The sequence below is a fragment of the Pseudonaja textilis genome, chromosome 2 (genome assembly GCF_049901715.1).
Source record: "Pseudonaja textilis isolate UNSWEBS1 chromosome 2, rPseTex1.2, whole genome shotgun sequence".
In the NCBI taxonomy this organism is placed as follows: domain Eukaryota; kingdom Metazoa; phylum Chordata; class Lepidosauria; order Squamata; family Elapidae; genus Pseudonaja; species Pseudonaja textilis.
This window is the reverse complement of record NC_141991.1, coordinates 246,342,334-246,355,946: the sequence shown is the minus strand read 5'-3', so window position 1 is coordinate 246,355,946 and position 13,613 is coordinate 246,342,334. Positions and strand designations below refer to the sequence as shown.

General features: G+C 44.5%; 1 protein-coding gene across 4 annotated transcripts in view; it reads right to left on the bottom strand.

The window, feature by feature from the left end:
* Positions 1 to 13,613, bottom strand: part of MYO5B (myosin VB) — a 297,420-nt gene that overhangs the window by 23,990 nt on the left and 259,817 nt on the right. For 2 of the 4 annotated variants that reach the window (XM_087927512.1, XM_087927513.1), the window contains 2 exons: positions 13,096 to 13,173; positions 4,145 to 4,343 (listed from right to left, as the gene is read on the bottom strand). In XM_087927512.1, coding sequence (XP_087783638.1) covers positions 4,145 to 4,343; positions 13,096 to 13,173 — 277 coding nt within the window. The remainder of the gene's footprint in view (positions 1 to 4,144; positions 4,344 to 13,095; positions 13,174 to 13,613) is intronic. The other 2 variants (XM_026714934.2, XM_026714943.2) reach the window with 1 other exon arrangement.

Below are 13,613 nucleotides of genomic sequence, written 5' to 3'. Positions count from 1 at the left end.
TGTCAGGTTGCTATGGCGAGCCTGAAATATTCTAAAGAGCAAATTGTCACACTGCTTTTCGAAACGCCTTCTTCGGGCTCCCATTTAACGTACCTATAATTTTACTGAAAACTTTGGTTCGGCGAAGGAAATGGGGATAGTTCAGCAAAAAAAAAAGACTGTGAAACTGGGGGCAACTCACAGCAACTGCCTTGCTTAGGAACAGAAATTCTGCTCCCAGTTGTGACTGTAAGTTGAGCACTTACTTGTACTGCTGCTGAACAGTATTCGGTAGGGAATACACCTTGAATGCAGACGAAGCTCCTGAAAATCCATCCAAAGTTGTTCCTTACCACAGTGGCCCCCAGGGACCGGTTTCACAATTATTTATTCTTCCACGGACCGGTACCTGAGTAACGCAAGACTCCATCGCCATCAGGACGGCTCTTTGTTCGAAGCCGCCCCCCACCTTCGACGAAACTAAGGCGTGAGCACCCAAATGCCACTTTCCAACTGAAAACCCGGAAGCAATTGAAAGCCCGGAAGCGCCGTCGAAACAAGATGGCGGCGCCCAAGCTTTGCAGCCCGGTAAAAAATGATCCACGGACTGGTACCGGTCCGGGGACCAGTGGTTGGGGACCCCTGCTTTACCAGGTTATTACTCAACCATGACAGTACTGCTGCTGCTGCTGTACTATGCCTTTCTACCCAGAAGGAAGATTAAGCATATTCCCTTGGGAAAACTTTATTTTTGTCCATTTTATTATCTAAAAATAGACTGACCTGAGCAAACTTCTCAGGCTAATATTACCTGGATCCAAATAAAAAACATTATTTAGTGCATGAACTTCTCTGAATTTTGTAATCCGAGTCTTGGCTTAAAAAAGAAATCCCCATAAAATATTCGTATTAACATACATGCTTTAAGTTTGATATTTGTGATTGCTGTTGCTTTTAGAGAAATGGATCAACAAGGGTTTGTGTCATGCCCCTGTTGGAGTCTGACTCTGAGGGAAGCTGGGGAAGGGCAGAGGCCGGCTGGGCAGTCTGAGGAAGACCCAGGCCGATCCCTTCTCCATCCTAGGGCATACAGGGAGAAGAGGATAAGGGAGAAACCTGAATGGTGTGGTCTACGGGGGGAGGAAAGGGCCTTGATCCTCTTCATGGGCTGCAGCTGTGAGGACTGTTTAAAAGGATGGACATGCATATGGGCCAGTGCTAGAAACAAAGCATGAAAATATCTCTAGTCTGTCTGTTCCTATCTGAGTTTGGTGTCCTTCCCAGTCTGTGGACGTCTTCAAGCCCTTATCTTGCCTGGTTCCCTTAATTGCTCCAGTGCGGTTTGTGTTGTTTTTCCTAGTTATAATTTATAGGCATTTTTAGTTTAAATGGCATTTCCTCCTTTTCTAACTGTTTGTGGGGGAGTTTTTTGTCTCCAGTCAAGGATATTTGGAGCTTTGAAGCCAAGTTGAGGGAATAAAAGGGGCTTCACCTGTTTTTGTGACTTTGTTTATTTTGTATCCCACCTTGGGTCATCACAGTTTGCAAATGAACAATGGTAAACTGACTCGATCTGAAAACAGAGCGAACAGTTCCATTCCTCCTAAAGGCAATTTCAGGTTAGAATCTCACTGTACTAGGCAACATTTTTCCAGGAGCACCGCTGAAGGGAAGGCATAGCTTAGTGGTACAGCCTAAGCTTTACAATTGGCTACTGGGTACTGTCAGTTAAAAGCTGTAGGTTAGGGGTGTCAAACTGGATTTCTTCCGAGGGCCGGATCAGCATTGTAGTTCTCTGAGGGCCGGCCTGGGTGGGGGGTGGGAAGATGGGATGGATGCCTCCTGAAGCACTCTGCTGACCAAAATGGGGAAGGGGGGAGGGCACGTGCAGTCCCCCGTTTTCGGCCTGGACAGGTCTCCGACAGCATTTGCCGCAGTGATGGGATTTAAAAAAAAATTACTACCAGTTTGTTGGGCCTGGCATGGCTTGGTGGGCATGGTGTGGCTTGGTGAGCGTGGCAGGGGAAGGATACTGCAAAATCCCCATTCCCTCCCCACCCCACTAACCTGATTTCCAGCTCTATTCTCCTGTGCAGGGCAACAAAAGAAGACTCTGCCAATCAGCTGGGACTCAATGGGAGGCAGAGAATAGATGGGAGTGGGGGCCAGTCAGAGGTGATATTTGCCGGTTCTCCGAATGACTCAAAATTTCCACTTCCGGTTCTCCAGAACTGGTCAGAACCTGCTGAATACCACCTCTGCTACCACGGCCAAAACAGAGCACAGGGGGCTGCATGTGGCTTGGATGGCCTGCAGGGCCCTGCCCGTTTTCGCTAGCAGAGGCACCGCGGGCCAGTCCTTTGCTATTTCCAGGCTGGCCCGGCAGGCCAGATTTAAGGACCCTCGCAGGCCAGATCTGGCCCACTGCCCTTGAATTTGATACCCCTGCTGTAGGTGGTAGGAAAGTCTTCTGCCCAAACCTCTGGAAAAATGTTCTAAGGAAAGCTAGATGGGATAATAAAGAATATTGGTTGGGTCAACTACCTCCTCTACCTTCTATATATCGTCTATTTGTTCTGTTTTGTGTGAGGATAATGCACCATAAATCTGTATAATCATAACAAAGGAAAGTTTGGTGCAATGGTTAAAAGGTACCAGACTAGAAACCAGGAGGCTGTGATTTCTAGTCCTGCCTGGGGCACCAAGCCAGCTGAGTGACCTTGGGCCAATCCCTTCTCTTTCTCTCTCAGCCCTGGGAGCTAGGCACGGGCAAACTACTTCTGAAATCTCGCCAAGAGAACTGCAGGGACTTGTCCAGGCAGTTGCCAGGAGTCAACATTGATTCGAAGGACGAAAACAAAACAAAACAAAATGTACGGACTGTAAAGCAATAAAAATGGATTCAAAACTAACCCTACAGTTAGGACATCGGGAGGTGATAAAATAATAAACAATGCACTTAATTTACGCACTTGGAAGGAATGAAAAGGTGTTTTAGTATTGAAAAGACTGACCCCAAAATGAATTGAAACCAAGAAGGGGTCCCCGGAACAAAACATAGCAAGAAGTTCTGAGAAGCAGAGGAGATTTCTTACTGGCAGAGATTCCACCAGTTCCAGAAAGCCAGAAGTTCTGCCACGAGATGATCAGCTTTCTTTCCTTTTCTATGTGAACTGATTTTGCATTTATATTTATTCCTCCCACCCAACTGTCATTTTGCACATTGCATCTTTTAGACCGCACACACAGAATGCGGAAGAATACAGCCGGAAGGGACCTTGGAGGCCTTCTAGTCTAACCCCTTGCTCAAGCAGGAGACCCTATGCCATTTCAGACAAGTGGCTGTCCAATCTCTTCTTAAAAGTCTCCAGTGATGGAGCACCACAACTTCTGGAGGCAAATCGTTCCACTGGTTAATTGTCCACACTGTTTGGAAGTTTCTCTTCGGTTCTAGGTTGCTTCTCTCCTTGGTTGGTTTCCACCCACTGTTTCTTGTCTTACCTTCTGGTACTTTGGAAAATGGGTTGACTCAAATACTGGAATACTGCTATTGTGTCACCTCTAGAGTCCTTCTTTTCTCTAGATTAGGTTAAGGTAAAGGTTCCTCTCGTACATATGTGCTAGTCATTTCCGGCTCTAGGGGGCAGTGCTCACCTCCGTTACAAAGCTGAAGAGCCAGCGCTATCCAAAGATGTCTCTGTGGCCATGTGGCCGGCATGACTAAATGCCGAAGGCGCACGCAACGCTGGTACCTTCCCACCAAAGTGATCCCTAGTTTTCTACTTGCATTTTTTACATGCTTTCGAACTGCTAGGTTGGCAGAAGCTGGGACAAGTAACGGGAGCTCACCCTGTTACGCGGTGCTAGGGATACGAACCACCCAACTGCCAACCTTTCTGATTGACAAGCTCAGTGTCTTAGCCACTGAGCCACCGTTTTAACCATTGAGCCATTTAGTCTCCAGGCCCTTAGTCATCTTAGTCGCTCTTCTCCAAGAGCAACTTCTCATACAGCTACAAGCTCTACATCTATGAGCAGGTCGGGCTAATCAGTAAAGGCCACCCTGGAGTATTTTTTTGACTGAAGAGTTGGGCACCAATCTTTCAAACAAGGCACTCATCACCCTTGGCAGACACAACCCTGCGGTTTTGCTTTTTCTCCATACCAGGTTTTCGCTGGACAGCCGCGAGATTTCCTGCTGGATACCAAACTCCACTTGGGCTTCTGGGGACAGCTGAAGCGTCTGGAGGAAGACTTCGTGTTGTTTCTCCATGGCTTCCTTCAATGTCTCCATCTGGTCCTTTAGGACTTCTATTTCTTCTTCGTATTCCCTTCTCTGTTCCTGGAGCTGAGCCTCAAGGAGCCTGAAGGGGGCGAGAAATGGGACAGGTGAGGACATTTGTCACTCAAAGAATATTAGGTACCTAAGATACCCAGAAACTCCCATGATGCCTCTAATGATGTGATGGACCAGGGCTTGGATTCACAGACCAAATGCTTTTAAGGAACTGTAGGCAGACTTAGATAACAAAAGACATCTTCCAAGGTTCTTTAGGGTCATGTAAACAGGAAAAGTGTAGCCTCGCTGATTTTATAGTAGTGTGCACTACTATTACTTTTAATCTTCTCATCACTCCTTATTACCCATCCTCTCCCACTTGTGATTGTAGGACTGTAACTGTCCGCTTGTATCCTTACAGTTTATATTGACTGTTTCCTAGTATGATTTGATTGCTTATTGTACCCTATGACTATTATTAAGTGTTGCACCTTATGATTGATTCTTAACGAATGTACCTTTTCTTTATGTATACTGAGAGTATTTACACCAAGACAAATTCCTTGTGTGTCCAATCACACTTGGCTAATAAAGTATTCTATTCTATTCTATTCTATTCTATTCTATTCTATTCTATTCTATTCTATTCTATTCTATTCTATTCTAATGTTGTATACAACAGCTCATTTAGTGATTGTTCAAAGTTATAACATTGTTCAAAGTTATAGAACTTGAAAAATGACTTATGACCATTTCTCACACATATGACCGTTACAGCCTCCCCATGATTAAAATACAGACCCTTGGCCACTGGCATGTATTTATGATGGTTGCAATGTGGTCATGTGATGATCTTTTGCAACTTTCTGACAAGCAAGGTCAATGGGGAAGCCAAATTCACTTAACAACTGTGTTAGTAACTTAACAACTGCAGTGATTCACTTAACAACTGGGGCAGGAAAGGTCCTAACATGGGGCAACACTCCACCGTTTCGCTTAGCAACAGACATTTTGGGCTCAATTGTTGTCGTAAGTCAAGGACTCCCTATATATATTTATTACATATAGACATAGGGAAAACAGATTGGTTGAGTTGTTAAATATCCTAGATCCAAAACTGGGAGACTTGAGTTCTAGTCTTGCTTTAGACACAGCGTTCTGGGTGACCTTGGGCTAGTCCTTTTCCCTCACACCCAGGAAGGAGGTGGTAAGGGCAAACTCCTTCCAAAAATCTTGCCACGGAAACTCAGGGCCTTCTCCAGGAAGTCCCCAGGAGTCAAGATAGGTACCAAAAAACCCAACCCAACTCAACCCAACTCCTCAATAGGGAATTCAACATATCTCAGAACCTTTTCTTTTCAAAAAGAATCATTGTTCGCAGTCATTAATCATATATATACATAGTAGGTAGGCAATACTTATATTAGGAACTAAAGGTTGCCCACACTCAGTACTCATATGCATATTATTGACGGACACTTACATTCGGAACTATTGATTGTGAAGGAGAAATTGCACTCTCTGCTTGCTGGGTAGCTACCACACATCATTTCCTTCATGTCAGTTTTGGCTACCTAGGCAACCAGTCCATAAGAATTAAGGGCCTTGGTTATGGATTTTCAGGTTATTTATTTGGTTTATTACGTCCTACCCTTCTACTTAGCTGGAGAATCTGAAGAGGCCAATGGAGTAACATCTCAAGAACATTTGGCGACTGTCCCCCAACCTACAGCCTCAAAGATTAGGGAGGACATGATCCAGATTGCAGACTTTTGAAACACTCCACACCGGGGGTCCTGTGGTCCCCTCTCCCTCGTTTAAAAAAGATTCTCATTCCAGAAACAAAACTTACGAAAACGAAAAAAGCTTTCTGAATTCATCATTTCACCCAGCTTCCCCCAAAGTTATCAACCTAGTTACTTTACACAACAGAATCAGTGGACGACTATCTTAAATGGTTCCTTTTACTCGCCGCCCCCAACAACAATCATTTCTGGGGTCTCTTTAAGACATTTCCAGCTAAGAACAACTTTATGAATTCTAAAACTGGTCTTTTTATATAGCAAAAAAAAAAAAAAAAAAGAAAGAAAGAAAGATTTGGTTTTAAAATGAGGCATCCAGCAGAACCGATACTAAAAGGGGAAGAAAGGAATGGAATGAGAAAAACCAGAAAGAATGAACCAAGGAAATTAAAACCGTGTTTCTTTCTGTGACAAAATGGAGGGGATTTTTTTATCCACCTGTAAACACATGCACAGTGTGCGTTTGGCAAAAGGATGAATTAAGGAAGGAACAAATTGCATTTTTTCACAAGGAAAGTAGCAGGGAGTAAGTTCTTTGCATTTCTGGCTCCGTCTCCACCTACTCCAATAGGGAGTATGATTCATCACCGAAAAGGTTACAGCCCTCCTTCTATGTGCCTGAAGAAAAGCTTAACATTTGGTAAACTAAATTGATTTTTAAAAGGTACCAATTACAGTTTGCCTGAAGAGAAATCTCTCCCCACACTCCCAGAAATCCTTTTCTTCAAAGGTTTTTCAAGAACCTCTTAAAAAACTCAGTTGCTAAGAAGAGCCGGTTCTCATATTTTAGGCCCAGCCCGTGTCTGGCCTCTGGGTGATAGAGTGGGCGGGCCACACCACCCTCTGGAAAAATGAAGAAAGCCATTTTGAAATCCCCCCCCCCAAAAACCCTCCCCAGTTTTCCCTGATTTTTCTCGACAGACCAGAAAAACACTACGCTTTGAGTTTTCCATTCATGGCGAAATTGTAATGCGCATAAACTGTCATGCCCCTGTTGGAATCTGATTCTGAGGAGGAGGTTGAACAGCTGACAGGGAGTGGGAATGTGGCTCCGGTGGCTGTGGAAGAAACTGGGGAAGGGCACAGTCCAGCTGGGCCTTCAGAGGAAAACCCAGGGCCACCCACTCTTCATCCTTGGGCACGCAAGGAGGAACAGAGAAGGGAGCAACGTGGCTTACGGGAGGGAGAAAGGCCCTGATTCCCTTCATTAGCTGCAGCTGGGAAAACAGGATTTTAAAAGGGCGTTTCCACACAGCACCTTGCTGGAAGCAAAGCATGGATTATCTTGGTTTGTCAAGTCTTATCAGGATTCCAGCATCCTCCCAGCTGTGTGTGTTTTGTTATCTTTTAAAGTCTGCAATTCCTCATCCTGCCCTGTCTTGTTAATTGCTGCAGTGTGGTTTGTGCTGGTTTTTATTTATAATTTCTATGTACTTTGTATTCGGACTGAATTTCTTCCCTTTAAAAACTGTTCTTGGGAGAGTTTTTTCTCCAGCCGATGATAACTGGACATTGGGGGCCAAGTTGGAAGTATTAAAGGGGCTTTACCTACTTTTGTGACTTTGTTGCTTTTGTGCCACGCCCCAGGTCATCACATAAATGCACCTTCAGTCTCAAGTTATACAGGTGGTCCTCGATTACAGCCACAATTGACCCCCAAATGTTCATTGCTAAGGAAGACCATTGTTAAGTGACGTTTGCTCAATTTTATGACCTCTCTTGCCACGGTTGTGAATCACTGCAGTTGTTGAGTGGATCTGGCTTCCCTATTGTCAGAAGGTCGCAAAAGAGGATCACACAACCGCGGGACACTGCAACGGTCATAAATAGATGCAGGTTGCCAAGAGGCTGAATTCTGATCACGTGACCAAGGGGATGTTGCAGTGGTTGTGAGTGTGAAAAACGGTCAAAAGTCACTTTTTTCAGCCCCGTTGCAACTTCAAATGGTCACTAAACAAATGGTTGTAAAGTCAAGAGTTACCTGTAAACCATACCACAAATTATGAGTATGTTTGGACTGCAGCAAAGACAGATTCTAGTTGTAAGTGTGCTCAACAGCACCAGTTGGTTTTGCCTTGTTGTCCTATAGGCCTCTCCTGTGGTTGTTACAGTTTAAGATTGTCTGCTGGCCAATTCTACCCACCTCCAATCGCAGGAGGATCCCTGATCCCATTAGCAAATGATACCAAAAGCTTTCAAGCACACTGGTGGTGCAGTTCTCCAGCAAAGAGGTACAAGGGGGGTAGTGTAGTGTATATTGGAGGTGGTGACCCTTTGAGAGCTGAATGCAACGAAATTTCATTTTAATGTATGCTGATTAGTGTACATTCAAAGTGACAATAAAGTTATTATTTTATGCTGTTATGCTATACTATGTTATTCTAATATTCTTATGCCTGTTCTAATATTCTATTTTTATTTTATTTCTGTTCTATTCTATTTTTATTCCTATCCTATTCCTATTCTATTTATTCCTATTCTAATATTCTAATAATATTCTAATATTCTATTCTACTCTACTCTGCTCCTACTCTACTCTATTCTATTCGTATTCTAATATTCTAATTCTATTCTATTAGTATTCTAATATTCTATTCTATTCTATTCGGGAAAGTGAGCCGCGGGTGCATGCCTGCCTGCCAAGCGAAAGAGTCAGGCCGACCCGAGCTTGGCTTCCTTTCCAAGTCCCTCCAGCCCGAACCCAAAAGGGCCACCAGGAGAGGCCGCCTGAGGCAGTGATAGCGCCCACCCATCCGCAGACAGGGAGGTGAGGCGACGGCCTGAGCTCCTCCTCCGAGCTGAGCCCCACCGAGTGAGCGCCTCTGCCCGATGTCCGTGCCGCTGCAGCATTTGGAGCTGCTGGCGCATTTGGAGATGCGTGGGGACGGGGACAGGCTGGGCAAGGGGTGGAAAGGACAGGCGGCTTTGGGCTCTCTCCTCCGGAGCTGCCGGCCAGGGAAGCAGCAGTGCCATCGCCTCGCCTCCCTGTCCACAGATGGGTGGGCGCTATCATTGCCTCGGGCAGCCTCTCCCAGTGGCCCCTTAGGGTTCAGGCTGGAGGGACTTGGGAAGAAAGCCAAGCTCGGGTCGGCCCGGCTCTTTCACTTGGCAGGCAGGTGCACACCCGCAGCTCGCTTTCCCGGCTCTGCCCATCCTGCACGGCTATGGCACGGCCCTTGCAGGATGAGCGGAGGGTCCAGCGGAAAGCACTCGCTGCCTTGGAGAGAGCTCCACCGCTGGGCAGGAGGGCCCGCTTGTCAGCTGTGCTGGGCGCCCCAGGCGAAGCTCTTCGCGCTGTGCCCGGCGCAAGGCAGGGATGGCGGTTGGGCGCTTCTCCCGGGATGGGCCTATCCTGCGCTGTGGCCCCGGGAGATTTGCCTCCCCATGTGGGGTTGGGCTGCCCTCTCGGGCAGGGGAGGCTTTGTCGTACCGGTAGTAGGGTGTTGTTTTTAAAACAATTGGTTTTGCCTTCGAAGGCGAAGGGAAGGCGGCGACAGGAGAGCCCGAAGCCGAGTGTCTCCGCCAGGCTCCAGTTGTAGGGAGGAGCCCTGGCTGGCTACGTGTGGCTGCACCAAACTCTAGCAGCACAGGGAGAAGGGAAAGCAACAGTGGCGGAAGGTCTCCCGATACGAAGTGCCCCACCAATGCCGAAGTCAACGCAGGCAGCACCATATCTGGGTATGCAACAAAAGTACTTCCTATCGGCAAGCCCCGCCCCCCATTTCGCATGTTTGATATAGGCCTTAATTTGGGGGGAGGGACTTAATTTGATTTTATGCCTATAAAACATGCTGGGACTTCCTATTGGGGGAGGCCGTATTGTTGGAGAAACACGGAATTTCTATTCTGTTCATATTCTATTCTACTCTATTTCTATTCTATTCCTACTCTAATTTTCTATTCCATTCCATTCCATTCCAACACCTTCCCAACTAACTACAAGTAGTCCTTGACTTACAACCATTATTTCAGTAACAATTCAAAGTTCAAAGCCCTGAAAAAAAGAAGCTTATGACCTTTTTTCACAATTATGACCACTTCAGCCTCCCCACAAGTCACAGAATCAACATTTGGATGGGTAGCAACTGGCATGCATTTATGATGGTTGCAAAGTCAATCCAAAACCCAGAGTCAGTTAACAATCTTGTTACTTACTTAACAACTGTAATGATTCACTTAACAACCATGGCAAGAAAGGTCACAAAATGGGGCAAGACTCACTGAACAACTGCCTTGCTCAGCAATGGAAATTTTGGTTGTAAGTCAAGGACTACTTGTATAAGCTCTGCCTCTTACAAACACCATCTAAGCTTGGATGACTCTCCACACCGCTCCTGCTTAACGCTTCCTAAATTGAAATATAGACACAACGGGCCTTTCAAAATTTTCCACCAAAAACATTGGCAGGAAAATCCTTTCTCTTCTTCCTCAATTTTCTTCTGAGGAAAAAGAATTTCTGCAAAGGTTTCTCTAGGATAGGACTCTCCTCTCTTTGGTGAGACTAACTTTGAAATATTTTCTTTCTAGAACATTCTCTTTCAGCTCTTATCCTCTTGTGTTGCCTTTGTTTAGCTGCTTTGTTGTTGCTTTGGAACGAATTACAAAACAGCTTACACGTTCCTTAAAAAGAAGTGATAAATAACTCATATACTTTTTCTAGCAAACTTACAAAAAGAAATACCCCTTTCTTTCCCTTAACTCAAAGAATGAAAATAATGCCAGCTCTAAATACAATTACTTAAACATTGATCTGAGGCTTCACACTTAACATCTCCACAGCATGTAAAATAATGTTTGTGTCCGAGAAACTTCTAATAGTAAACTTCAGTGATGACAGAGATTTTGTTGGAAGATAAATAGTTGAAATTGTTCTTTTATTTTACTACCATATCAAATTGAAGATGGCAGAGCGCTGAGTTAAACATACCCATTTTTATAGCTATGTAAAATAATAAATTGCAGCCGAAAGACTGATGCAGGCAGATATTTAAAAATGGATGTCAAGAAAAGCCATTTTAATTTATTTATTTTTGTTTGAAAAGTCTATTAACTAAGCAACAACGTAACATATCCTCAATGCAGGTTATTTATCCTAAAATCTACTGGCTTGCATTTATGGGATGGATGGATGTCGTTGGATTTATTTATTGAGCGTAAATCTCTCCTGGCTGCACAGCTCTTTAGACCTCAGATAAATGATACTTTCTGTTGAAAATAAGTGCAGGAGGGAGGGGATTTCACATGTGAATGCTGATGGTTACTTCAAATGCACATGTGAAAATAGGAAGACTTGGTTGAGAAATGTTAACTAATTCAAAGTGATATGCAGACAGATGCTCTGGCCACAAACTAGAATTGATTCCAGTTCTGGATCTGTATGCTTTATGGAAAACTTGATGAGTGCATAATGGAAAAAGCTATCCTTAGAGGCAGAGAAGTCATATAGCCTGGGGTCTTTATGCCGATTGAGCTGTTTTAATTAAATATTTATTCTATGATTCCTTAAGAATACCGCAGGTAATAAAAGCACAGTTAGTCCTCTTTTTAGTGGCTGCCTCATTTAGTGACTGTTCACAGTTACGAGGATGATGAAAAAGTAACTTTACAACCAATTCTTGCATTTAGGACCGGGTGTGTAAGACAAAAGAAAACTGAAGTCAAATCATAAGCACAGTCAGTTTCACTTAGTGACTGCTTCGCTTAACAATTAAGTTGTTAATTGTGGCTGATCAATGAGGACTTATATATGGATGGCTGAACTGACAAGCAACACATCAAGTGATAGCTGATGCATCTTGTGGGTGCACAATAATTTAATGGGTGCACAATTTAAAAAAAGGCCCATACAATTCATTGTTTGGAAATTTAAGAGGACTCTGTGCTTCTGTAGTCAACTCAATAGGTGAACACCTCACATCAAAAAAACCCCACATTAACTTGTCTGCCGAGTCATCCAACCAATGTAACACGTAATCAGGGGTGGGATTCTACAGGTTCGCACCTATTCGCTAGAACCGGTTGTTAACATCCTAAGCAGTTTGGAGAACCGGTTGTTAGAAGAAATTACTGGCCTAATCCTGTAAGGAAGGCAGGAAGGAAACATTCTGATGTTGCTTCCAGAAACTGCCTCTCCATTAACCCTTTTTACATTCTTGGCAGGACTAGACTTCCTGTCTCTGGAACTTCTCTGGAGTTTTTTTCCCCTCCTTTGCTGGTACTTTGCTTGTGTGGAGTGACCATTCAAAGTTACAATGGCACTGAAAAAAGTGACTTATGACCCTTTTCCCCACTTATGACAGTTGCAGGTGAGCAGATGCGAGCCTCGATATGAATGATATTGAGTTGGCCACACCCAGCCAATAACATGCCCACCAAGCCATGCCCACCAACTAAGACACGCCCACAGAACTGGTTATTAAAACAATTGAATACCACCCCTGCATGTAATCCTCAACTTACCACCACTGATTTAGTGACTGTTTAAAGTTATGATGGCACTGAAAAGAGTGATTTATCACACTTAGGACTGTTGTAGCATCCCCATGATCAAAATTCAGATGCTTGGCAACTGGCCCGTACTTATGACGGTTGCAGTGCCCTGGGCTTATTTGATCCCCTTTTGTGACCTTCTGACCAGCAATGCGGAAGCAAGATTCGCTTAACAACCATGTTACTCACTTAATGACTGAAGTGATTCATTTAACAACTATGGCAAGAAAAGTCATAAAATGGGGCAAAATTCACTTAACTGTCTTGCTTGGCAATTGAAATGTTGAGCTCAATTGTAGTTGTAAGTCGAGAACTACCTTTATCTACCAATCTGCCACCATGTGATACATCTTAAAGCAAACTCACATATTAGACCTAGTCACTGACCATGACCCAAGTGATAAGGATGAGTGTAAAATCATAATACTACCCGGTGTTTACCCTTCGGTGAACTGTACCCATTTCTAGCATCAGGGAAAAAGGGAGGGGAGAAAATAACAGCCCACAAAGAGCAGGAAAAAGAAGGAAAAAAAGTATGTATTTGACCTGGCTACTTGCTTTAGACCCTGATAGGCCAAGCCGAGTTCTCCATCTTCATTCAGGTACCCCCAGTCCTCAGTCTTGCTAGAAAGAAAGGACAGAGGAAAGGGAAGGAAAAGGAAGACAGAAAGCGAAGACAAAAAGTAATAATCAGATGCAGATCAGAGGGAGGAAGGAGACCTCAATCGCAAGCAAGCTGACCGATTCACAATCCCGTCAGCAGAAACCACAAACGATGCTGCAACGGGAAGTTTTATTCCCACGGCTCACATAATGGGGATCTAGGACAACTCGTTGCGGCCAACTCACCGCGGGACAATTCAAAGTTGTATTAATAGTTTCATTCAGTTACTGTTATTATTGGTGGCCCCGTTTTCGTCGAAATTATTGCACTTCCTGTATTTTGGGGTTGACTTTATTTTTGTTGTGGTTCGCCGGCAGCCGGTACAGATGGTAGCAGAATCGGACAGTGGGGAAGAAAGGGGACCAGGACCATCTGTGAGTGGGGTGCTGCCTCCGGAGCC